This window comes from Salminus brasiliensis, chromosome 5 (assembly GCF_030463535.1).
Source record: "Salminus brasiliensis chromosome 5, fSalBra1.hap2, whole genome shotgun sequence".
Classification (NCBI taxonomy): domain Eukaryota; kingdom Metazoa; phylum Chordata; class Actinopteri; order Characiformes; family Bryconidae; genus Salminus; species Salminus brasiliensis.
Genome location: NC_132882.1, coordinates 15,320,548 through 15,347,510, shown reverse-complemented (window position 1 = coordinate 15,347,510; position 26,963 = coordinate 15,320,548). Strand labels below are relative to the sequence as shown.

At 39.4% G+C, this 26,963-nt stretch overlaps 3 protein-coding genes across 5 annotated transcripts in view; all 3 read right to left on the bottom strand.

The window, feature by feature from the left end:
• Positions 1 to 5,992: 5,992 nt before the first annotated feature.
• rpl18 (ribosomal protein L18) lies at positions 5,993 to 10,590 on the bottom strand. The gene is made up of 7 exons (XM_072679561.1): positions 10,513 to 10,590; positions 9,478 to 9,564; positions 9,211 to 9,318; positions 8,170 to 8,268; positions 7,732 to 7,855; positions 6,263 to 6,332; positions 5,993 to 6,129 (listed from the first exon to the last, which is right to left on the bottom strand). The coding sequence occupies exons 1-7, from the start codon at positions 10,513 to 10,515 to the stop codon at positions 6,054 to 6,056; spliced, it is 567 nt and encodes a 188-aa protein (XP_072535662.1). The 5' UTR covers positions 10,516 to 10,590; the 3' UTR covers positions 5,993 to 6,053.
• A 1,341-nt stretch (positions 10,591 to 11,931) lies between these two features.
• On the bottom strand, positions 11,932 to 13,017 carry LOC140555507 (mpv17-like protein). Its single transcript, XM_072678764.1, has 4 exons — positions 12,558 to 13,017; positions 12,356 to 12,426; positions 12,218 to 12,247; positions 11,932 to 12,107 (listed from the first exon to the last, which is right to left on the bottom strand). Exons 1-4 carry the CDS (start codon positions 13,015 to 13,017, stop codon positions 12,000 to 12,002), a joined length of 669 nt encoding a protein of 222 aa, XP_072534865.1. The 3' UTR covers positions 11,932 to 11,999.
• An 11,067-nt stretch (positions 13,018 to 24,084) lies between these two features.
• The window catches only part of myh14 (myosin, heavy chain 14, non-muscle), a 35,151-nt gene continuing 32,272 nt past the window's right edge, over positions 24,085 to 26,963 (bottom strand). For all 3 annotated transcript variants that reach the window (XM_072679558.1, XM_072679559.1, XM_072679560.1), the window contains one exon: positions 24,085 to 26,596. In XM_072679558.1, coding sequence (XP_072535659.1) covers positions 26,407 to 26,596 — 190 coding nt within the window. In that variant the 3' untranslated portion in view covers positions 24,085 to 26,406. The remainder of the gene's footprint in view (positions 26,597 to 26,963) is intronic.

The window sequence follows — 26,963 nt, the reverse complement described above, 5'->3', positions numbered from 1 at the left end:
CCTTAACAGATGAGTCATCAGAAAAAAACCTTTTCTACATATACAAAGTGACAATGGAGTACAGCTTTTGACATGACCCTCACAGTCCCTCTACCTAAACACTGAGAGTCTGAATAGACCTCAAAAGTGCAGAGCAGCAAGACGGCCCAAGAATCATATTTTATTGCACAAGCTTAAAACCCTGGAGCTTTTAGTGTTATGTCTGCACCCAATTCATCAGTTAATGAACAAGTCTTTCTGAGTTAAATTGAGCAATGCATTTCCAGTAGTAGGACTGAGAGTCTGTGTTTGTATAGCAACTACACAGTATATTAATTCTGTGTAAATATTAAATGTATATATATATATATATATATTGTTGCAGAGATACATACAGAAAATAAATGGTGTGTTGTCTTCACTAGCATATACGTCAGCTCCACACCACACACAACTGAATATTGTTTTCAATACTGTAAGCGAAACCACAGACTGAAGATCAAATACTTACTCTTCCTGAAAATGATTCACTTACACAGGAATCCATTCTAGCAGTTTATATGTGGCAGATACATCCGTGTAAGCATTAAATATGCAGATAAACATTTAGCATGTTGCACGCTGAAGCCTTCTTTTTGGTTTCGTTCGTAAATGCTTGCAAGACTAGAGTGTTGCTTTGATATTCTCAAATCCAGCCCTGAAGACTACAAACACTGCACGCTGTTTTCTACACTATCACAGCTACTCTAAGTCCACTAATTAATAAGATGATAGTAAGGTGTATTAGAGCGGGAAAAACTAAAATATGGAGGTCATCCCCAGGACAAGCATACCACTCTACACATTTCTGATCATTTACAGACTCTCATACTAATAGTTCTCATGTTCCAAGCAGTTCACATAAGGCAAGAGCAAAAGCGGTAAGGACTCCTATGCCATTGATTCTGAAAGACAGGTCGTTTGTATATTACATTTTCCACTAAAAAAGACTTTTGTAAGTCATCTGACTTACAGTAATTCCTATCACTCATTTAGAGCGAAGACACCAGTAGCATCGGTTGAATGAAGTGTTCCAATTACTTGATGACACAGAAGAGCTGCTTGCACTCTACGTACATGGTGTTAGATATGATGCCAATAACCAATAACACTGAACTGCTTTACTTTGTAAGCTTACAATCATATAACTGTGCAAACTTACACTTTTTAAATGTTATCTATGACACAGCCTGTCCACTGATCAGCCATAACATTAAAACCACAAGCATTTGAGGTGAATTGCATTGATTATTTCTATTTTGCACCTGAAAGCAGGAAAAATGTACAAACATAAAGGTCTGACTTTGACCAATTCTGATGACTAGATGACTAGGTCAGAACATCTCCAAAGCGACAGGTTTTGTGGGGTTTTTACAATAATGCAGTGGTCAGTACCTGGTCTTCCAAGGGAAGACCACTTGTGAATCAGTGAAAGGACCATGGGCACCCAGGGTTTTTTTAATCGATCCATGGAGACCTTACCTCACAACTTAAAGGGCTGCTGCTAATGCTAATGTCTTGGTGCAGAATACCACAGGATGCCTTCAGACGTCTTGTGGAGTCCATGCGTCAACGAGTCAGAGCTGTTTCAGAAGCACGAGGGGAACTTACACACAAAACAGACAGGTGTTTTTAAAATTTTTGATGTTTGGCTAATCAGTGTACATTCTTTATCAACTATTCACACAGAGCCAGCATGACATTTTTAAGGCCTTAAGGTTAATCATGTTCTTACATAAGTGTGAAAAGAACTGCTATTACTAGTTCACCAGAGAGACGAAGGAAAAAAAGTGGGCCATGTGCCTCACCGTTAAATAAAATGTGTAAAAATGAACTGAACAGACTCACACTGAAAGGTCCAGAACAGTACTGTGGAAACTGTACTTTTGCGACAGCAGTTCTTCCACTGACGTAGCTGACTGGCAATGCTGTTGATTTACTAAAATTGGTCACATCTCAACTGAGAGCCAGTGTCATGTTTGTAATTTAATGTTCTTGGGAAGTTTTTAAAAACATGTAAAGGTACGATTTTTGTGTGTGTGTGTGTGTGTGTGTGTCTGTGTCTGTGTCTGTGTGGGAAGCAGGGTTGTAAAGGTAGAAAAGGTGGGTAATCACTAAATGTCAGTGGGCACACAGACGCATAACCGTAGAAGGTGCACAACCACAGAAAACAAATGTCTTTTTCATCTGTTATCCATGTTATTGTAACATGAGCTGCACAGGATGGTTTTCTGTTATGCTCCATATAATGTTCTCTGCCAAAACTATATATATTTGATTCATTCTAACAATATTGAGAGATAGCGGTATTAAAAGAAATGCAATGCAGAGGACATCACAAGTTTTGTGAGAAGTTTTGTGTCTTATTTAATCCTCAGACGTTTGGTTTTCTCTTGATTGATGAAGTGAGTGGTTTCACTGTAGATGTGAATAACTCACTTAGGCCTTCAGAAAGAAAGATGTAGATGCATTCGAGTCTGAGATAAAAAATATCTAAGAACAACTGGAAATCAGCCTGTCCACAAAAGAATTTACAATTAACATAACTGTCAACATGGCCTGTCAGGCTGTCATAGCAGTTATACCCAGAGAGCTCTTTGTATCTTGCCATGGCCATGGTGATCCCACCAACTTTACCAAACTAAACATACATCAAGAACAAGACAGTCTCCTCCAGAATCCCCCATAATGATGTTCTAATCTGCAGCTCATGTAAAGATTGCTTCTAATTTTAGACATTAAGCAGTAATAAATGTGGGTGGTTTAAATACATTTTACAAAATTATTTTTAAAATATATTTTTATATATGTCTGTATAGATTGAGATTTTTTATTATATATTTATTATATAATTACATAATACATAATGTGTGTGTTGTGTGTAATACATGAGATAAGAGTGTTTTCCCCATTTTGTACAAAAGTGAGGGTGTGTATTGCTAGCAATTTCACCCTGCTTTTCATTGTGGATTTGATGACATGTAATTAATCAATTCTCCACGGACAGTAGTAACTTTTTATTTGTATGGTTCACATGTCTGAAATGGGGGCGACCCCCAACTAAAATGCAAGAATGTATTATTTTTGTTTTGGTCTGAACAGAGAAAACTGACCTACAAGTAGAAAAAGACAATTCCGTATTCCGACTCCAAATCTGTGTTTCACTGCTTTTACCTGTTAGAGCTACAGATGTTATGTAAGTGTATCTGAAAATGTAATGCCAGGATTTAACCTCTATTACTAATCCCTACTGTATGACTTACATTTATATTTACATTTATATTTACATTTACAATTATGGCATTTAGTAGACGCTTTTATCCAGAGCGACTTACAAAAGTGCTTTGCTCATTACGCAAGAAAAACCTTAGCTAGTTTGAATAGGCTAAAAATTCAAAGATACCTCTAAGTTTAGACATTACTAAACACAAGTCAATATGGAGACTATAATACTCTACTATTCACCCAAGTATTCTCGTAAGAGGTGGGTTTTCAGTCTGCGACTCTCACCCAGGGGAGGCTCGTTCCACCACTTCAGTGCCAGGACAGAAAAGAGCCTGGACGCTTGTCTTATTAATATTATCTTAAATGTGCTTTAAAGCATTGATTTTCCAGATTTAGCCTATTCTACTCTATAAGTACTGCCACTTTAACTGACTGGACTATTGCTATTTAGTACAAATGAATTGTTTTAGTTAGGTTTATATTCGTACACTGACTGCTGTTGAAGGCCATTATTTGGCATCAGCATTGTCTGTAATTGTAGCTGTTACCGCCTACTGTGACCTCTTAAACAAGTGTTAGTGATGCGGTGCTGCTGTTTGCCCCCCTCTCTCTCACACACTCTCTGCATGTTTGATCACATCTGTCGATTTAATCATGCTGATGATCACTGCAGCTGTTTTGTACCTAATTCTTCGCATCTTATCTTCTAGATCAGCAGATTTGTTGCTGTTGAGATCAGGCTAGAAACAGTTAGCAGTCTTCCCCCTGATAGGCACTAGTGTTAGCCTGCTAGCTAGCTGATGTGGCAGGTCCTGTCAGCATGTCAGCAAGTTAGCGCTAGTTAAAACTGTCCGAGACTGCCTGCTAAAGTGCGAAGAATTATCTGTACACTCGAGACACATTTGGGGGAGTCAGTTGAAACACTTCTAGTGTTTTCTAGCAGACCTTGGCATATGTGAGGCATGTGATGATGATGTGGGGGTGGAGGAGGTGGACGGGTTAATCAGCACAGCTGCATATCATGAAAATACTTTAAATTAAGGTGCTGTCCGTTCTGTCTGATCTGCTTCTCTTCATTCTGTCTGATCTGATATCCATGTGGATCCCAATGTAACCTGGCTCTTCTGATACATGGTGAGTGTGTAAGCTACAGTGAGGACAAATCAAGGACAGATGATGATGATGGCCTGGGGAGGAATCTGAAAGGCCGCCGTGCACTATGTAGGTCACAATATTGGCTGCGGCACGCTAACAGTGTGCACTATGTCTACCAAGCCGTTTGGGGCTCAGGCACGTCTGAATAATGTCCTTTTGGACAACAACATTTGGGTATTCGTCAAAACCGCATAACTCATGAGGGAGTCAAATGGGTGAACTCTAAAAAAGGATTGTTATTGAAATAATTAAAAAGGTGAATAAATGCCATTTCATTTATAGAGGTTAGTGAATAATGAAGGTAAATTCTTACAAACATTGAATTAAAGCAGGTCTGGTCTTAGAAACCCCATTGACCAATTAATTTAAATACTAGACAAAACAAAGGACAATTTTTATTCATATGTGCTATTTTTGTGGCCATAACAGAGCAATGCTTAAAACAGAATCAAAACAGGAACCTTTACACGTCTGTATACATCAATGACTGTTGAAAGCACACCACCACTGAAATCCCACCCCAAATTCTACTGACCCTCACTTTGCTCCAATATGTGTATTACTGCATTACTACTATATCTGTCAATTTAATAAAATCAGTGTTGTAGTCAAATATAATCTAACATAAAAAAAATACTATATATATACTATATATTTATATATAGAAGCAGATTCATTTCACATCATAACCCTTCTATACTGAACATTAGTCAATATATATATGACTAATGTACAGGATAAAAGTCAGGATAAAAAAAGTTGCACACAAAACAGTTAAAAGTGGAAGCAATGGGAACTTGTGAGACAGATTGGCGCATCTCCCCAGTGCCCTCTGCAAAGTTAGAAAACAGGCACCAATGTGAAAGATTCTAAACAGTTTCATATATGAATAAATAAATAACATATACACATGATAAATCAAAGAAAGCGAATCCATACATCCAGTCCAACATTTGGGGAAACAAAAGCCCCCTTACCACCAAAACCATTTTTCTATATGAACACAACAGCTGTTCATGTTGCAAAAACATTTAATGTACTTGTGCAGTAACTAAAAAACTACTCTGTACTGTCCACTTTGACAAGATAGAAATGCAAGCATACACTACTTGTGTTTTGGAAAAATGTGGTTTTTATTTAGCATTGCACCATATTACGTTTCCAAACAACCAAACTGAAAACATTAACCCACCTAAAATAGCACTTGTTACTTTAAGCTTCTAGTAAGTTTCCATTGAGGTTAGTTCAGTTCTTTTGCTCGTTACAATAATAGTGAAACTCCTGTCTGCGCAGATACTGTAGAACTAACATTTAAAAAAAAAAAAAAAAATACATATAAAAGGCACACTAAATATCAAGGTCTTTTTCCATTTAATGTGGTGGGGGATGACGTGTGTTGATCAGTTGAATGTATCTGAGCTTTACTTCCTCCATGAAACCCCTTGCAAGTAACTGTAGATGTACCCCTCTTTATAGGCATTGTGTGGTACTGAAGCAGCAATACAATTTACTGAATAATCTCATTAATAATAATACAACAATTAGATATCCACACAGTACTGCCCTAAATACAAATGACAAACACAGTCACAAGTGATTTTTAATAGCCAATCTTTATTTGCATCAGACTGACCAATACAAAACAGAGGACATCTTTAGTTCTTGTAACCACGACTGGCTCTGCGTCCACGGGCACGCTCAAACTTCCTGCCTTTGGAACGCACATAGGGCCTGGGAAGGAGGGGAAAAAAAATTTAAATATTCAACATCACAGTTTGACAGACTTCACAGCAGAACTCAACATTTAGTAAAATCAATGTGTTTGGACAGAACTATGATACACTGCAAAAACATGTATTCTTACTTGGTATGGCTGTGGGGAGTTCCTGGGGCCTTTCCAAAGTGCCTGTACACCTCTCTGCCCTTGCGGGGTCCTTTAGGAACACAAGCAACAATTAAAATGGGGACTCCCAAAAGTAACCAGGAAGCAATTCCACAAACATTAAACATTGCAATACCAACCAAGCCTGTACCATTTTAAAACATCTGCAAAATTCTTGTCATGAGCAATTTGTGATTTCAATTAAATATCACGAACATTATGGAGCAATTCCCTTTTAGCCTTCTTAAATTCTAATAATCAGCAAGCACTAGGAACACCTACTCAATTAATGCAATAACAAACAATTCAGCAGCTTCATGAATGTTAACCTAAACAATCAGAATGAGGAAAACTGAACCGATTGTGGCAGGACAGGTTGGCTTGAGTTTGTTTACAACAACCTTTTTATTTTTAGATTTTTGGTTTCCCCAAATACATTTTAGACTGGTCAGGTTCTCTCACCCTGATAAGTGTATACTGGTCAGTAATACAAACAGGTCACATCAATGACAATTTCACCTTAAATTACGCAACAGCTACATTCTGGCACTACATGTCCGATACTGCAGCAGCACTTTAGATAGAACGGAAATTCATTTAAAGCAGCCAACGCCTGCCTCAAGCAACCAGCAATATATGCTGTCCTCCTCATTTCCAACTCTTAGCCAGCTGCACAAAACATGCTGACTCCTTCCCACCCACAACCTCACCTAAAAGCATTTCACCTTTCAATGGTGGCACAGACCTCCTTAGGTAATGAGGCGCATGTTTTGGCCTGTGTTCAGTTCAGCGGCAGGTTAAAAAAAAAATGACATTTTTAATAATCTTCTACAATTTTAAGTTGTATCGTGTACCCAAGGCTAGGAGCACATTGATGGTATGGTCAGAATTTGGCACCAACAGCATGAATCAACGGACCAAAACGTGCTTGTTTAAACAAGAAATAAGGTTAAATAATGTTTCTGTGGCCTTTCCAGTCCAACTCTATTAATAAAAAATAAATAAAATAAAAAACACAAAAAATAAACCTTTGCGGCAGAATGGTGAGAGGGGAGGGGGAAAAAACCTGACAAATCAGAAGGAACTGTGTGAAATAATCATGTCTTGTTCCTATTAAAGGGCTTAGTGAGTATACTTACCAATCAAGACTCAAATTATATTCTGCATGCAACACTAACATCCAGTTTTTTGCATTCTTTCAGTTTGTGTTGGCCAGTTTCAGGACAAATTCGTACAAATTTTTCAACTGCTGCTCAAAGTAGGTGTCAAACATTCCCCGATGTAAAGCTAAAGTTTCTATTGCATGCCTTTCTGAACTAACTACAGATTGTAATGACGGCACAACAGAAATGACAGTGTAAAAGCATTAATGAAACGTAAAAAAATAAAGGTAAAGAGATTTTCCATAAATACTGCCATTGCCAGAATATGTGTTAGTTGTCTAAACGTACCTGACAGAAGCACAGTGCCTTGTCCTTTAGGGGCAGCTAGAGCTAGTTGATCAAAGGTCATGATCTGTCCACCAGCCTTGAGAATTCTGCGACGAGCTCCAGAAGTCACCCTCAAAGCACAGAGCTACAGAAAAGAGCCAATCATTGAGTAGTCATATGAGAAATACAAGTCCCCCCAAAAACACTTTAAAATAAAGTGGCTCTCATCTTGTACACTTCAAGCCAAAACATTATTTTACATTTATTAAAAAAAAAAAAAACTAAACAGTACTCATTTGAAGCTAAAGACTCAGAGGATATAGCTTTAAATATATACCCCAGAAATGAGAAAAGTATGCAACAAAGCAGCTCACATTGCTGCTTTGCACAACATAATCATTACTTGACTATATTGGCACTACTAGTTTATAAATGAAAATCTGTGCCATCTACACTTACCTTCAGCTTGGGGACATCCTGAATCCTGACATCATCAGTCACGGTTCCCACAACAACAGCCGTCTGGTTTTCACGGCCTGGAAGTTTCATCTTGCGGATCTAAGTACAACACAATGGATGAGAATCCCTTAAATACATTGGCCAAAACGACCAAATTCCAATGTCAAGAACGCTTTGTAAGGAGAGCTAAAAACTAAAAGGTTTATGGCAACATACCCAACCAAATTACACTGATCCATCTACATCATTAGTCCCCTTTCAGAGTATTTAGAAACAAACTTAATCAAGTGCAACAGTGAATCAACACCAATCATTACTATCCCCAATTAGTAGTCTAATTCTATTTTTTTGAGGTAAGTAACTGACAATCATTGGCCACCCTTTTACTCTCATAATTGCAAAGGTATTCAAAAACGTAGCAGTGATCATATACATGACTTCCTCCTGCTGACACTTCTTTGCTGATTACTTTGTTTTGTCTGAGCTGGTCAAGACCAAACTGCTACCAAATCAGACTAGATTGTGTCTAGTGAATTTGCCATGAATGGCTTGGCTGAATGGATTCAGACATTCCTGCCCAAAGACCTTACAGCCTTTTTCAGTTTCAAAGCATTACTTATCAACTCAAGTTAAAATTCTTAACGGTACAATCCAGAACAAATGCAGCATGAGCACTGATGGGGGCTGAACAATGCCAACAAAACATTAGCTTTCAAAAACAAGAATTTAAGTAGCACAAATGTTTAACATCCCATCCTGCTCCAAGACAAACCACACATACAATCCTGCTTTAGAGACTGAAAAAAATAAATTAACTGCATTCAAAAAGACTAATCAAAGGAAAGCACAGCGCAAAAACACTTAACATGGACACAGCATAAGCTTAAGTGGGTTTTAGGAGCAGAGAAAGCTAAAACGCACATAGCAGAGGGTACCCAACTACCAGGTTTAAGAAGCGCTAAACTAAGAGAATAATGTAAATAAGTGGTCATCTAGGTGAAAGCACAAGCCATTTAACTCAAAATTACACAGAAAACTAACCAAGCGAGAGAGGGCCAGAGGTGGGCGGTTGGACTTGCTCATGAAGAGCCTCTTAAGGATAACCTTGTTGAAGGGAGCATCAGAACGGCGAGCCAGGAACCTGTACAACTGTAAGAGAAAAGAAGGTTTTGACGACCGGTACACACATACACTGGTCCAAAGGTTCAAACAGAAAAGTGACTACAGCAATATGAAAAAACAAGAGTAATGTGAAATATAGCAAATATTGCAGTATATCATAATCAGAGCGGTCCTCATTGTACTTACCTTGACCAGGAGTCTCAGGTAGATGTCCTGGCTCTTGGGCTCCTTCCTGTGGACCTTGCGGTCCTTGTTGTGCCTGATGTCGATTCCCTGAAGGAATATACAAAATTAACTCATCACAAACCACAGACAGCCAGAGTCAGTGTAGTCCACACTAGGCAAATTGGGTTTTCCCTTACCTACTACTATACTCAGTTATTTTATTAGCTGATGGGCTGTTGGGACAGGGAAGGGGAAGAGGGGCACAGACAACAGGGACGTATGACATTAGCAATACACATGGGGTGCTCACTTTTACCCAACTCCAACGTCAGCCAATTTGTTTCCAAAACAGTCGTAGTAAAGGAAATAATTCCCCCATTAAAAACTGCAGGCAAGCAAACCACGTTTTCTAATTTTCTTAGATTTGGGGTAGCTTCTAAGGGCCAGCTAAGCTGGCACTAGCTACATAAGCTACCATATCCAGGCAGCCAAATAAGGCCAGTAACTAAGAATCATGCCAGACATAGAAACTGAACCCCAGCGAAAAGCTTTACCACACATTAAGCGTGTAAATAACGAAGACAGCACGGCCTGCAGGTTCCCTGTATGAACATCCACGCATGGAGACCCGGAGTCCACGTTGAGCTAACGTTACACCCGCGCTCACGCCGGCAACATTAGCTCACTAGCACTGGCTAACATGGGTTCTCCGTGAACTTCAGATTTACTTTTATTTCAGCAGCGAATTTACGACTATTCGAGCCAGTTACTCCATCAATTTCATTTAGGCGCAGGTTAGAAAGTGATTTGTTAATAAACGAAAGGCTGCTAGAAGAGCGCAAAGGAAAGTCCTCAGCTCAAACCGGAGGGCCGCTAGCTTCAGTAAATACTATCGGTGTTATAACTACTTAACATCACATTTTAACAAATATCCAACTACAGCACTACGTTGACTTAATGTAGACGTTGTTTGGTGGTCTTGCAACAAGCAGAAGTGAGGATGGATGCAGATTTTAGAAGTACACAGGGTCCTGAAAATCCAGAGCTCGTACCTACCATCTTAGATTCAGGAGGAAAAGGGAGAAGGAAGGAGCAAAATCTCGCGATAAAGCATTCAACGCGAACACCGCCGTGGCCACAGAGCACGTGACCTTGGTTCTCTTCGGTGATTGGTCAGTCTTCGTTTTCTTCGCAGTGAGGTGGATTTCCAGAGGCAGGTTTAGTGAGGGCAGTCATAACGGGGTTATGTTTAATAAACTGGAAATTAAACAAACAACAAGGGGCAGCTGAAGACCCTTTCCCCCAACGTGTCAGCTTGGACTGAGATCGATGATTTGTTAAAGCAGCAATGTATAAAAAGAGCTGTATATCTCAGAGCTCGGCCCCCTGTATGCAGCGCTGGCTGGTTTGTGAACACAGTCCTGCGCCCTGTCAGACGGAGCGCTTAGGTTCACAATATGTTTAGTTATTCATGTTCAGTAATCCGAAACTGAGGACTAAATGTTTAACAACTCGGTCTCTGGCTTTTGTTTATTTTCACATGATGGAAAGATGTGAAGTACGGAAAAGAATGAACGCGAAGACGGTAGAAATGCGAGCGAAATAATCAAAAGACAGTAAAAAGAAAATGTATGTCTTTGAGGAGAAAAACAGACTTAGAAATCATTGGTTTATCTATTTATCTATAGATACATTTCATCATCATTTTTTTATTTAAGTCTGCAGCTTATATAAAAACACAATAATAAGTAAAATATTTTTACTATATATTTATTATTGTAGTTTTTTGCCTGTTTGTTTGATTAATTTGTAAAACTTCAGACTGAATATTTTAATGTTTTTTTTTCATTATTATTATTATTTTTTACTATAAACAACTGAATCGGATCCGAGGCAGATTCAGGCTTTTCAATTATTTGAGTGGTCTCGCCACAGTGACATCTGGTGGTCTGATGATGTTTGACACGCTTCCGCTTTAGAGGAGGGCAAGTTAACGTCGGGAAAGCCACATGGTTCTTTATGACCCCACTGGACAATCACAATAAAAATTTCACAAAATATTGTATCTAAAGCATTGCAGCACTTCTTGTGCTCTCAGTGTGCTGTTCAAGGTATTAATGAAAGCATAATGTTTCACTGTACAGATGAATAACGACTGAAGACAAAGAGTGAAAGCAGTACAAGAGCATTTTTAGACAGAGAAATGGAGTCTCATCAAACCCAAGTGAACATGTTCGCTTACTGAAGACAGAAACACTTACAAACAAGCAGCAACTGAAGGCGGCTGCACTGAAGGCAAAGCATCTTAACAGAGAAAATTGAATAATCACGTGCAATATATTACTGGATAGAATAACACACATGCAGTAATGAAACAGGCGTAGTTTTTTATTAATGATGTTTAAAACACTAACCTGCTACAATATTCATTATCACTATCAGCTAGAAGAGATGCAGACAGACAGAAGGTGGAGAAAAACAAGTCTTTATTTTAGATTAAATGGATGTTAGGAGGTCTTAGTGGTGAAGAGGTTTGTATGAGATTAATTTTTCTGTTGTCTAAAATGACACAGATAAACAGTCCAGCCGAGAGAGATTCCTCCAGCAAACACAGTGCGGGCCACTGGAGGGACCAGAGAGAAGTTCACTGCCTGTAATGGAGAAAGGAGTAGAAAATCTGCAGAAGGGTCTACAATTTGGAATTGAAGGGTGTATGAATGGATGGGTGGGTGGGTGAATTGAGGGAAGAGGACAGTCATACCTGCATTGTGGACCAGTAGACTATCCCAGTCTGCCAGAGAGACGAGGAAACAGTTAATCATTGGTGCTGAAGAGAAGCCACTGAATCAGAGCATTTCCAACACGTACACAATGAGCTGCACAGCATGCGTTAACTCACCTTGTAGGAAGTCCAGAATTTATTTTTCCAGTCAGCGAAGGGATCCTCTCGGCCTTCCAAAGTACTCAAGCCTTTAAGACACGTGAGGACATTAGACAAAACAATCAGGGCTGCTTACACATTTTAAAGCACCATCCACTAAAACTGTCCTTTATTGTAAAGAGTGCATCTAAAGTGAGCAAAAGGACAAAGACGGTCTCACCTATGTAGAAAGCACTTATCGTGGCCGGAGCAGCTATCAGTTGATCCAGAAACACCTTCAGGGATATTCTTTTGGCTCCTCCCCCAGGAAACATCCTCTCTAATGCTCGTAGCCAATGGTAGTTGAAGTTGGAATGGAAACACAACCCGACCAGCGCTACTCGGGCGGTCTGGGCCAGATCAATGCTGTGTATTGGAATGTCCTTCTCTCCTGAAGTATATTTGCTGCTGTCAGAGTCTTTAAGGTGGGATTCCTCTGATTGCCCAGTCATTAAGACTTCCTCCCTGCATGTGAGTAATGCCTGCTCTCCAGAAGTATTCCCACTGAGATGAGCACTTCTTTCCTGCGCACCACCCAGCATGCTTTGCTGAATGAAGTCTGCGCTGGCAAACAGGGTGGTGTAGCCCACCACATTGCTAATGTATGGGTAGGATCTAAATAAGGCCCATAGTCTGTTCATAATGTCTGCTGGAAAGAAAGGCAAAGGCAAAGAAAGAGTGCATCCACAGTTAGGCTTTAGGATAGAATTTAGGGTGGTTTATAACAATTCCAGAGCAAACTGTGCTGGACACTAGACTCTCTTGGATCAGAACTGGAAAAATGAACATGTCTCTAGGAAGAATGCACAGACTAAACCCCACTACTCACCATAAAGTTGGCCGGTCCTTGAGAGACTGACATAGATCAGTGAGTACCTTTTATCTAGCGTTGCTCTGACTGGCCTGGAAAACAATGAAGGCAGAGCCTTAATCCGATCCTTGTCCAATGAGCACCTGCAGGTCAAAGTTCTATGGACATGAATAAGCTTGTTTGTATGATAAGGCTTTATCAGTCAACATGGCAATGTGAGAATACAGCACATGCTGAAAGAAGGACCCCTAGTGGGAATACAGTAGGCACATAAGAAGGCTAATTACTATATTCAATGCATTGTTTTCAATATGTGTTGTGGAAATATAAGGTGCATCTTTCATAAGCAGCAGTGTATTGACCTGTAGAGTCTTGCACAAAGAATACATGGAGATAATACTCCATTAAAATGGCTGGATTATAGAGGAAGCAAAATCTGAAGTGTACCACTCACCACTTAGTAGTCTTTATTGTAGTGCTAAATGTACAGACACTCAACCAGAAAACACACACATACACACACACTAACAGAAAGCAAAGGCTCCATTCTGAGACTGGAGTTCTCCAAAGGCTTGATTTCCTCAGTTGAGACTGTAGCTCTTCCCATTCCAGAAGCACATGGCCAATGGCAGGCCATTTGTAAAGCACATGGAGTATGAGTGAGTTAAAAATAGCTCTCTGCCCCTTGTGTCCCTGCTTATGTTACCAGTAGGGCTTTAATGATGATGATCAATAAGATAGATTGTAGATTGTTTGTTGTTGTTTTTTTTATATATATATATATATATTTATATATATATATATATATATATATATTTATATATGCAGTTGATGTAGTGACTTGGGTAACACTGTGGCCCTCCAGCCGGCAGAATGGGACTCAATTGCAGGCATGGGCATTACCATCACACTAGACCAATAAGAATCCTTATGCAAGCCTTCTGATGGTACACTATGTGTACAAAAGTATTGGGACACCAGCTCAATCCTAGTTTCTTCTGAAATCAAGCGTATCCTGCTTTTGTTGGAGTCTACTGCTTGTACAAATACTAACAGGTTTGGACTGTACTGCTCTCTGTTCACAGGTTCCTGATCAGTACTGCAGTCTCTCTAATATACTTCCTTTACAGGCCATACATCAGTCTATCCTAAACGCATAATCATTTTCTCCTTTCTTTTCTCTCCCCTATGTGCTGAGCTGCCCCCAGCTGTCTGCTTTCTGCAAAGGTGCACGTATTTGTCACTGTACAGTGTACACTGTACAGCAAAATGTGTCCTCCGCATTTAACCCAGCGGTGGGCAGCCAACTCCAGCGCCCGGGGAGCAAGGGCCCAACAGTGGCAACAGTGGCAGCTTGCCGAGCCCGGGAATCGAACCCACAACCCTGTTATCAATATCCCGGCGCTCTAACCGCTGAGCCACCACTCCTGTGTAATGAGATGCCCAGTTCCAACTGTTCCATCCTGGTTCCTCCTGACCTGGCTCTCCACTACCCTCCTGCCTGCTGTACTGCTCTGGGACCTTGCATTGATTCATCCTCACCTCACTGCATGACTATGCTTCTCACTGTTTATCTGCATGGACGTTATTATTCTCACTCACATTTTCATCTTGTTTGGCTTGACACCACATTTACCATTTTTTCTTAATTCAGTTTTGTTTTACTGTTTTTATTCCTGTTTAGATTTTTATTATGATCCAGTGTCGACCTGAGGAGGATGGGTTCCGCTTTTGAGTATAGGTTCCTCCTCTCGACCCAAGGGTGTTTTTCCTTGCCACTGTTGCCCCTAGCTTGCTCAAAAGAGACTCAGACCCGGATCTCTGTAAAGCTGCTATGTGACAACATTTGTTGTAAAAAGCGCTACATAAATAAAACTGAATTGAATTGCTATCCAGGGAAGGTTTTTTTTTTATTCGATTTTGGAGCATTGCTGTGAGGATTTGAATGCATTCAGCAACAAGAGCATTAGTGAGGTCAGGCTCCCTGACTAATCCCATTGTATTGGAATACCCAAAGTATTGGATAAGGCACCATCACTGCTTCACTGCTCCACAGCTCAATTCTGGGTGTTTGTACCACTCTAGCTCACGCCTGGAATTATGTACCATGTACCAATAAGTTCACGCTTATTGGCTTCAGAGAGTTGTAAGGAGAGTGTTTAGGAGAAGAGCATCTGTCAAATGACATAATTGCAAATGTAATGGAAATTAATTATGGGTAAAAAACCATAAAACCATCCACTCAGTCACACAAGACTATGTCCTACATAAAAATATGAGTGTTCTGTCATAAGCAGATGTATTCAAAGTAGCAGATATTCAAAAGCTCTCTGAAACAAGAGAGATTGGTAGATGCATCAGTTATCTTAATGAAAGGTGTTTAATCGACACGGGTTTCATTAATATGCTAAATGAAAGAAATCAGTGTGGCATCGTCTGTTCAACGCTCTTTAAAACCATACCAACATCCAGTTAAGAGAAGACCACTAACACTTCTCCTGTCTATTCAGTCTTCAGCAGTGCTCCATTATGTTGAATTCTTTCATGGTTATGTAAAAATAAGACTTCTGCTGCGCATCTGTGTTGACATGCGAGGGCAGTTTGCCTGTAGCAACAAGAGGAACTCTCAGACTGGAGAATGTGTTAATGAGGGCCAGAGATTAAACTGATCAATTAAAGCCCTGTTACACTCTTAACTGGTGGCTTTCTGTTTGCTAACACTTAACAAGCGGCCTTTGGTCCCTTTCACAATGCGCACAGAGCCCACACGAGCCACAACCAGTTGACTCTCAGATAATTGCCCTCCTTTTCTTTCTTGACCTGTCAATGGACACTTTCTATTCTCTTCATTGGAACTGTCTTACCGCCCTTAATTTGAAAGGATGAAGAAAAGCCTTCCTTCGAACCTATTCTTCAACACCATCATTGAAACTGCACCTCACACTCACTCGCTCGCTCACTCACTCTCTTTTCTTCTTTCTCTCTCACTATGCGAGGGTGTGTCTATAAATGCCCATGTATGTAACAGCCACATTTCTGATTCCACAAATTTTTCCCAGATCACAGCCTCGGCAGAGCCAGCAAAGCGAGCAGGTGAGTATGGTTGACTGGATTTTAACAACTGTTTAATGATTATGCCTAAGGGATTAGTCTTCATTTTGTACATTATTAATTAATTAATTAATTAATTAATTGATGAGTAGCCAGACAGAGAAGCTTTGCAGGGTTTAATTGAATTAATTTAATTACTCACGCAGAACAGGGCTCCGTAGCTGTGCTGGTTCACTGAGCTTGTCTTAAGGTAGTAAAGTTCACTGAATTACATAATGTTTTTTTTCTATTAATATTTATATTAAGTTATTGGGGGGGGGGGGTAGAATGAGTGTAAAACCTACATCTTTAATGGAAAAAACACAAAGTTGGTGCTCAGGTTTTAATTTTTAAAGGTTTTTCTAAAATCAACACAGAAAATGCACGTAAACCCACTTAGATTATTAATTCAATGGTGCTACAAGTTCCAAATGTCTTTGGAAGCCAACGCCTCTTAACTTGCCTGTTAGTGATCATGACTGACTACAGCTTTTCTGTGCTCACTAAAACAGAGATATTTTATGTACTCACTGGAAAACTCAACACACAGTACAATGGCAAAGTCCCAGGAGCTCAGTGCAGATCGGAGAAGGAAAATTTAAGATTTAAACAAGCCAAGAAGATGTTCCAAGATCATCAATTGCACATACATCATTTTGTCAAAATCTGAAACAGGAACCAAACTGTCACCCTCAGCTGAGAGGAAATTGATTTGGGTGTTAAGGAACAACCCAAGAATCAGCAAAGCACAGGCTTGTCATAAACTGGAACTGGAACATCAGTGTCACTGTGTACAGTCAAGCGCGTTTTACATTACCATAGACTGTCGAAAAAAAGCCCCGGAGTCAAAATCAACACCATCGCAAGTAATGTTTTCAGCTGACCACATGGACAAAGAAAAAGCCTTCCGGAGGACAGTTTTGTGGTTAAGTGCCTCCGATTCTTGGCTAAAAATACCAAACGTACAGTAATAAGGTACAGACAGGACCTCAGCCCTATTGATAATATGTGGACTGTGTTGAAAAGTCAGGTTCATGCCAGGAAACCAACAAATTTAACTGAACTCTACCTATTATGCCAAGACGAGTGAGATATCCAACCAGAATTGCCAGAAGCTTGCTGATGACTACCAAAAACATCATAGACAAATAACTTTTCAAATAAATAATAGAAAGCCATTTACAATATTGCCATTATATTAAGTGTTTGTAAAAGTGTATGAGAGTGTATAAAATAGAAAATTGATGAAAGATTCATCCCCAAGAATATATATTTAGAATATATATTCAGCCTGCTTGTTGTTGCTGTTTATTAAACTACACAATATGGACAAATTGGGAGTATTGGGACACCTGCTCATTCATCCTTTCTTCTGAAATAAAGGGTATCTAAAAAAGAGCTTATTCTGCTTTAGTTGGAGCAACTGTCCTGGAACGGCTTTCTACTAGATTTTGCAGCATTGCTGTGAGGATTGTTTTCAATGATGTTTGAGGATCACCACTCCATCTCATCCTCACCTCATCCCAAAAGTATTGGATGGAGCACCATCATTCTAGAGAACACAGTTCCACTGCTCCACAGCTCAATGTATAGCTCTAGCCCCTGTCTGGCATTAGGCATGGTGCCAATAGGATCATGATTATCTGCTCCAGAGAGTCCAATGCTATTGGCAGTATTTCTCTACAGGGACTAGACAAGCTGTGAGTGTGCATTTGCACATCTGTGTCAGCAATGGGTAGCTGAATGCATTCATTAGAAGCATTTGGACTTATAGTGGATATGCTAAAATGTTGAAACAGCCTTTTCTCTCTACTGAAAAAATACGAAACACAAAATTATCCCTTTTGTCCATGCGTCCATCCAGCAACATGTCATTCGAACCCGGACTGGAACGTGGGGTGCCCTGGGGCCGTGACCTTTTTACATTTGTGACATCGGCAGCTGGACACATGATGCGGACGCTGCAAAAGCCGCGCAAGAACAAGCCTTCCAAACGGCAGGTCAACCACCGCAGGTTTCTCCACAACATGATCCAGAGGTATTTTAACAGAGAGAAAGAGAGAAAGAGAGAGCCAATGTGAATTCAGATTCTTTAGCTGAATGCTCTGCTCATTCTCACAGGAAATTCGCAGAAATAGAAGCAGCCAATCAACAGCTGGCCTCAGCTCTTTTTTCAGCAGACACTTCAAAGAGCCAACCGGAAGCGAAATCGCCTCGCAAAATCGAATCTGTGAAAAACACGGAAAAAGGTAAGACTTAGCATATGGGTACTTTTAGGATGGATCTTTCTCAGTTTCAGTTTTCGTCAGTTTTGCACAGGTTGCTGAGTAAATCTGTTTTGCCAGTTAAATTAGTTGCAAATCACAGACACACATCTTGGTTCTTAGTTGTGATCCATGCTTATCTCTCCATTTCTCCGCAGCCACTGCTTACTCTTCTGAAACTGAAACGCTTTCAAAGCAACAGGATGAGGTTAATGATCGCAGGACATTAAACAGCCTTGTAGTTAACCCTGACAAAACCTTCTGTAAGAGCAAAGCTCTGAATCATTCAAATAGTGGAGAAGACAGCCACCTCTGGGAAAATCTGGAGGTGTTTGAATGCCAAGAAAACTCACCAAGACAAAGCACTGACTTCAGCTGTGAAGGGGAACAAATACAGTCCACAGCTACTGGTCTGGACAACCTGACACAAGTTACCAACATGATTCTGGAGGACAGTGTATTCACTTGGCTTGAAAGTATTGAAAGGATAAGACAGGGATCTGAAGCAGACATCCCTAAATCCACTGATGTAGCACAAGATCAACAGTATTTGGGCATAACCTTGTTCGACATGTCACCCATTTCACCTGAAGTGTCACCCTTGTCGTTGGATTTATGCGATTTTGAAGAACAAATGCACCCTGAGAGTGAGCACAGCTCTGAAGTGCAGCACATCACAGAGAGTCTCCAGCTGGATGTAATGGAGAATCTTGAACTGCTGGTTTCTTCAGAGGGATATCTGCAGAGCCGTCATAATAATGATCAAACGAACATGGCTAATGATGTCTGGGAGGTTCAGGGTGGAGAGGAACAGAGCTGTTTTCAGGATAACCTGACATTTCCTAACACCTCACCTGAAGGATACATCATGGATAGCCAAACAGAAACAGACTTTGCTGGTGGTGGAGCCATCACTGGAGGACTGGAGCTTGGGCCACAGGTCACCACACTCCTGGACAGTTCTGCAAAGGACATTGATGCAGAGCACGATTTGAGCAGTTATGCTGCTTGTAGTCTAACACCCTGTGCATCCAGTTGTCAGCAGCATCAATCAGGATATGCTGACAGACAAAAAGGACAGACAAAGGACTGTTATCTAAGTCAGCTTGATACTATTACACCATTAAGCAACAAGAATCACACTTGGAGCATGTCTGAAAAAATCTCAAAAGGCTTGGAACAGAGAGACTTTACCATCCACACTCATGATGGACAAGCTTTGGGCCCCCCAAATCAGACCCTTTCTATATACTGGCACCAGCAGCCCCCTGACGAAAATCATACACAACGCAGGAAGACAGACCCTTATTATGTTCCAACAGAAGCCGAAAGGACTAGCATTGAGACAGGAACTGCTCTGAACCCAAATTCAGTCTATATCAGCCCTCCGAACCCACTTTCCTCACCCTCATTACACTGCTACGGCTTTGACGTGCCAGCACACGATAACAGCACTTGTAGAAGAGACTTCTGTTCATATTCAAGTGTTGGAGCTGATATGAGTATTCCCAGCTTTGAGGGTGTGGCTCAATCATTTCCTGCCCCTGTGAACAAACCACACCCCTATCAAATTTCAACTCCTCCTTTGAGTGATGATTGGCTATTCAGCAACATAGTAGCTGAGCAGGATTTTAACAGTATGATCAGATCACAAGGATGTTCTTACTGTTAAAGGTGCATGTATGATTTACCTGAAGTGAAGACAGACTGGACAATGTGATGATTTAATGAATCTGACCCGTCACTAAGGAATTTCACTTCTTTAAGGTGCTGTAAACAATTCTGGGGAACGACTGTTGATTTTTGCGCTCAACAGCAAAACACACATCCCTCCCTTTAGCGCTCCTTTAGAAGCTCCTCCCCCTAGATCTTCATCTCTATAAACCCTTTGTAAATGTTATACGATCAAAAACCATGATGTGATGTTAGGGAGAACACCGTCATGGCAAGTAATTAGCTTTAGCTAGGTTAGCATTAGCTATATCGTGGGTTAGCAAACTGTTGCAACAATTGCTGCTGCTAAGCAAACCAGTTGTGATCGTCTATCACAAACATTCACAAACAGCACAAACCAATACTGAACTATTTCTGTGAACCAGCATATAGAGATATGCAGGAATAGAGCTGAGCAATGTTCATACATTTTGCTCAGCTTTTGTTTGCCAGATCTTTCCCTTTTTGGCTGTTTTTCTACCATCTCTCCTTAACAATGCGTGTAGTTCAACACCTAGCATGTGCCAGATACAAAGGCTGCGTCCCAATTGCGCGTTACACTAATACTATAATGTAGAGACTATATACTCATAATAATAGCATGAGTTAATACCTGTTTTGTACTAACAGGAAGTGATGAAGCGTTGCTATGCCTACACAGATCACTTTGTGTTCTCTGGCCCCATTGCTGCTGCAATTGCAACATTATGTGCCATGTGTCTCCTGCTAATATTTGTTCCAGAGTATCTCCTCCCTGTCCGTTCTGCATTGTGGGATAATACTGTCCATCGTAACCACACCCAAACCACAGTATGCATCATAGAATACTTCATACTCAAAAACTAGGCTCTCAAGGTTATAAGGATATAAGAAGGTATAATAACTTACCTTGTATCTTAATAATGGCAGTGCAATCCATCTAGCTTTTTCATAGCTACTAGAAGAGCCAGTGGTGTGCAAACAGAAAGGGGTCTATATTTTAAACACTGTGAGGTCTGTACAAAGAGTCTAGACTGATCTTAATCTGTCTACCTAACTGCCTATAACCTTGGTTTAGGCCCCATATGGCAGACTCCAGTCTCCATTTATACGTTTAACCTCATTCATTTTTGACAGACACATATTAGGCAATCAGACATGCTGATTGTGGTTAAGTACAACAGATGCTGTTATAAATGTACTTAAAAAGATAACACTGTAAATATCACTAATGGACTAAAGGTTCTATAAAATTTAGACTACCTACAGCAACATTATGCAAGAATTGGTATTTTTTTGCTACTGGACTCCCCCATCGTGGAGTGTAATGCACTTTTACAACAGTTCTTTGAGCTCCCACTTATAGACAGCTGTACACATGCTTTTGTTGACAAGCTGAAGGATACAGAACTATGAACGCCAAGAACACAATAGAGTAATATTACATAATTTTACACGAATATGACTTGGGGTACACAGAACTCCGCAGTTTTTGCAAGCGGTCTCGTGCAGTTCCACCAAAATTGGATAGTAGTTCCAGCCTGGAGCGACAATGACAGAGACACAGTTCTCCCTCCTAAAATCAGTGGATCATCAATTTGAGTTGTCTTTAGTTAAAACAACAACAAAATGTTGTTTTAGGTACACAATGTAGTCCAGGAAGGAAGTTGACAAAAAGTTACACATTGGTAAACTCCCTTTCAGTACAAACCTTAACCTTAATTGTCTTAACACATACTGCCAGTAACAAATCTTATTATGTCAGTTTTTATATGTATATGTATCACTCTTTATATGTATATTTATAGGTGCCATTTGAACATGGCAGCTGGCCTTTGTGTATATATTTTGTGTGCAATGGACTTATGAATAAGCTATGAATCACTAATGGTGAATGTTAATGTGTGTGAATCTTAAGTAGATATGTGGTAATTTCTGTGAAATGGTATTGTCTTTGTATCATTTGAAAACTTTCAATTATTTAAATTGAAGTTATGAATAAACCATTTTAAGCACTGAATCAGATGTTATTAATTACGTGGCATTATTCCTCCAAAATCTAGTAGAAAGCCTTCCCTGCACAGTAGAGTCAGTTACTCCAGCTGGGGCTTGAGTGTTGCATCTTGAGGAGACTTGATATGGGTTTTCCTTAAAAGTGTTATTGACTATATTTGGGAGGGTTTTTTCTTCACCAAGCAAAAAATTACGTGATCATCTACTTGTTGGTGTTGTGGAGCTCGATTCTTTTTTATAATGAAAGAAGTTCCTGCTCTCTCTGATAGCTCTGATTTCTTTTTTTGTCATGTTGACCCGTATAATAGGTGTTCCAGATAACGACTACCAAATTCAAATTCAACAATTTAAATCAACCAGACCTTCTGTATCCTCAGTTTGTGATGACATAATGAGGGAACAGGCAACAACCTGGCATGGAACTTCTTATCAGGTAATTGTCCAAGTAATTTTGATCCTGTGAAAATGGAAGGAGCATAAATGGCTGGACAGGGCTGTGTTGTAAAGAGGAATTCCAAAAATGGTGTCACTCTCTGAATACTTACAGACATGGCTGTATGTAATATTTGTATTATATATATATATATATATATATATATATATATATATATAATAATAATGTTCTTTTGGCCTAAATTGAATTTGATAAGGTGGAGGAATTGCCATCTGTAATGCTAATTTTATACTGGATGGCAGGTTTTTCATGGCAGACCTATTTTATTTATAATTGTCCAAAGTACTTAAATGCACTGAATATCTTGATGCATACATGTTCAAAAGGTAGAATTAACCACGCATATACCAATGACATACAGTATATTAAAATCACTCCAGTCAGACTTTATCCATATAGCCAAATAAACAAACAGAAAAGCAAATAAACAAAGTATTTAAAAAGGCAAAAAAGGACAAAAGAAAGAAAAAACATGTTCTAGACACCACCTGTCTTGCCATTAATTAATACAAGCGGCATTCTGCATTCACTGCCATAATCTCCTCACACATTCATCACATTACAGTCAAAGAGCAACCTAACCTAAACCACCTTTCTCTTCCAACTGGGGTCTAGTTATAAAATGGCATTGATATAAAACAAATATTAAATTTAAATATTATTTAATTCTGTTTGTTTGGATTCCGTTTTTAAGTATATTCAAATTTCCAACATGAAATACACGAGAATGTTACTTGGATAGCCCTCTGTCTATCCAATCCATTTGTGCAAATCACCTTCTAATTGGAATGGGCAAAAATGAAAAGTCTGTTTGACTTTTAATCACAACATTACATCAGGATAAAGTATTTCTTAAAAAAAAAAAAGTTTGTACAAAACAATCAAGAGAATGCTAATATAAATTAACCTGTTGTCACGAGGGTCCTTTTATCAGTTAAAATATTCTCCCATTATATTGACGAGAATTTGTCCTGAACAGCATCATCTGAACATAATTGTCAGTTTAGGTATCAAACAATAAACATTGCTGGTAACCAGGGCCAGGCCTAGTTCACCAACTTTCAGAGCACCAGTGGATCTAAGGAACTTTGTTATTGCACAAAGAAGTAGCAAAGTAGCATTAGCAAATGACACAAAGCAAGTACATCAAATGTCTAATGAACGAAAGGTGCGAGACTGTAGTGGGCTGTTTGGTCCTAATTCTAAAACCGTCACTTTGCTGTTATTGATCAGTGCCTGAATAAAAAGGGTAAATTTCAGCACCTTTCACAAGTATAGTCAGTAAAACAGTACCAGTGTCCTTTTTGTCTTATTAGCTTGAACATGTTTCAAAGAAAGGAAGTGATAGGAAATATCTAAAATGGAACTAGTAACATAGGTAAAGTACAAGAAAAGAGCAGCTTTTTTTATTTGAGGTGAATAGAAGAGAGATCACACTAAAGGGAAAAGGCTGTAAGGTTAGCTCAAAAACACAGGGACCGAATTCATCAAACCTCAAAAAGGAACACATTCGTTAGAGTTTAAAAGGTTACCAGACTTTTCTGTGTGGCTTATTGCACATCTTACATTAAACCTCATAGAAACAGCCAGTAAATACAGCTCTTAAGGCTTTGTTAGCCAAGGAACGTCTTGCCTAACAGAACGTCAAGCAGAGAAAACAAAACAAAACAAAAAAACTACCCTCATTTTTACCATTCAACAGGTTCAATTCTACTGTGGTCTAACACTCACTAGCTCATCACTTGTGCAGAAAAACAGCTAGGATAAAAGGAAACTCTGGAAAGTTCTGGGTGTTCACTTGGAAGCCAGCATGTCAACCTGTTGTGGAGACAGCATCACTACAAGCCTAATCTACAGACCTGGACAACTGTAACTGCTGTGGAACTGCCTTATTTGATATCCCTTTCTTCATCCATTCGCCACAGATTTGGTAAAACATAAAAGCTTTGTTCCGTAAGTATTTTACACAACCTGTTAAAAAAAAGAAACATCTTACATGTCATTTTGATAAATACAAAGATACCTTTGACAATGATGTGCTTGACACAATGAGATCGCTTAGTGATACAATATATTCATTTGCTAATTTGTTTAGCTTAGCAACAAGACTAAAAATTGACCCACAGCGTACCAGTCTGCTTCTTCTCAAAGTTGTTCGTAGTCTTGGACATTTTTAGTTTAATATTTCTCCTCTTATGACTTTTTCACTTTAGTTCTATCACTCTAGTTTCACTGTCTTTTTGTCAAAATGCAAAGTATAGGCAACAACCACGTATCGACAAGAAACTCATTCAAATGACAAATAAATAACATGAATAATGACAACATTTTAGCTTGATAAGCATTACGGTTAAGCTGTCTGAAACTGGTAGTGATATGAGAAGATGTAAGAAGAAATTTAGAAATCCTAACGGTCTAACTACTCACAGTCTACATAACAAATGAACTCACTTCAGAATTAATAACTGTCCATTGACCTGAAAGGGCAAGGCCAGTAACTAAGGTACCCTGGATGTAATAGGAAATTGAACAAGGCCCATCTTCCCAAAAAATGCTGCATCTTATCTATGATGATAATTGTATAGTTATTTGATATTAGCTGTTTGGGAAACACTTCTTAAGACTGATCTTATAATGACCTTGCACAATGTGTTGGGGGACCCACCCCACAATTGATATCACTAATGTTTCTAATGCAATTTGAGCCCATGTGAAATACCAATGAATTATTACTGTTATGTACATTAAATGTGAAATTCGGTTTCATCTTATTTATTTTCTAGTGTATGATTTTTGTATTTTGTCCTACTTGTTTTTTTTTTCTTTTGTTTGCTTATTTTTTTCTTTTTTTTCTTTTCTGTTGGCTTGGAAATTCTGCCCTATCACTTTACTGTTCTTCTGTTAATGCCAAAAATGTAAAAGCTGGCTCATATTGGCAGATTTATCACAGTAGATCCTTTTTTCTCTCTCACTTCATAAGTTCATAAACGTGTAAAATCAGTGATACCAAATCATGTTTGATAAATTGTTTGATAAAAAATGGTTTTACAGCAGCTTTTTTATTGGAAGTGGCTACCCCTAAATATTCAAAGGCAAATCGTCTGAAAAAAGTTAAATACTTTGAAACGTTCAATTTCCAATTCCTGAAATCAATTTCACCTAAAGTGAGAGAGAGAAAGCCTTCTGAGATTAATACTGATCAGCAGCTGAACCATTCATGCAAGCACGGCTAACACACTGAAGAATGTCTCTCCATGATGTTCTACCTGATTGCCATCATAAACATGCAGACTGCCTTTAAACACATGGCTTATGCTTGATTGAAAGAGCGCTTAGGGTTGATGCAGCCGTCTTAACTTTGCCACAATAAGCCTGATGTACATTGCACTGATAAGTGGCTGTTCTAATATACATTAATGGTATTTCCCTCAGAATACTGCAGGAAAACACTTTCTTTACCACTTCAGAAAATTAATTGTAGTCCTTATTCAATATCTCAGTATAAGACTGATTTTAATAGTGCTAATTGTATACCAGCATTATCTCCAGCTCATGTACATTTTCATTTCGTTGGTTCAGTCCTGGCTGCAGAGGTATACTCAGTGCACTGTGGATTCTCTGACTGCAGTGCTGTGTTAGTTAACTGATTGGACTGTCCATCTCTCTGCCCACCATCCACCTTTTTGCCCATCGTTCTCCCCTTTGGTTACTCTGTATCCCCAAGGCTGTAAGGGGGAGGTGGCCCTAGTGCACTGTCGGGGGGCACAGGGGTACCAGGGAGGCCACTGGAGGGCGTAGGGGAGGCGGGAGGTTCTTCAGAGTCAGAATTCTCCTGAGAGAGGTCATCCACTAAAGCCCTCCGTCCTCCACGTACTGAGAGAGGGAGTGGAGCACGCCTGACAGAGTGAGAGAAGCGGAGAACATGTGTATGAGAGATGAGAACATGCTTTGATAATATGTACTGTACATAACATATAATGTAGAGAAGAGAAAAACAGGTAGAAGCAAAAAGGCTAAGAACAGGTGAGAATAGGTAATTTTAGGGGTGTAACAATGCAGCAACGCTATTGTATCAGATTGCTTTGCAGCGCATTATGTTGCATTGTATGTATTGTGGCTAGCATTTAAGCTTGTGGCTACTGTGTTAGCTTGGAGCTTGTGAATAGAGCGTTAGAATTGAGCACAAACTCTAAAAACTGAGAATGGTAAGACCATTAATATTAGCCTACAGTGTCAAACTGTATTTTTTATTGGCATAGATGA

Excerpts from the sequence above, each read along its gene's own strand:
- LOC140555507 (XM_072678764.1), bottom strand. The coding sequence starts at position 13,017 with ATGAACAGACTATGGGCCTTATTTAGATCCTACCCATACATTAGCAAT. Across the intron at positions 12,427-12,557 it reads GATAAGTGCTTTCTACATAG|GCTTGAGTACTTTGGAAGGC; the intron begins GTGAGACCGTCT and ends CGTGTCTTAAAG. Across the intron at positions 12,108-12,217 it reads TCTACTGGTCCACAATGCAG|GCAGTGAACTTCTCTCTGGT; the intron begins GTATGACTGTCC and ends TCTCCATTACAG.
- rpl18 (XM_072679561.1), bottom strand. Across the intron at positions 9,319-9,477 it reads ACCTGAGACTCCTGGTCAAG|TTGTACAGGTTCCTGGCTCG; the intron begins GTAAGTACAATG and ends TTTCTCTTACAG. Across the intron at positions 8,269-9,210 it reads CTCTGGCCCTCTCTCGCTTG|ATCCGCAAGATGAAACTTCC; the intron begins GTTAGTTTTCTG and ends TGTTGTACTTAG.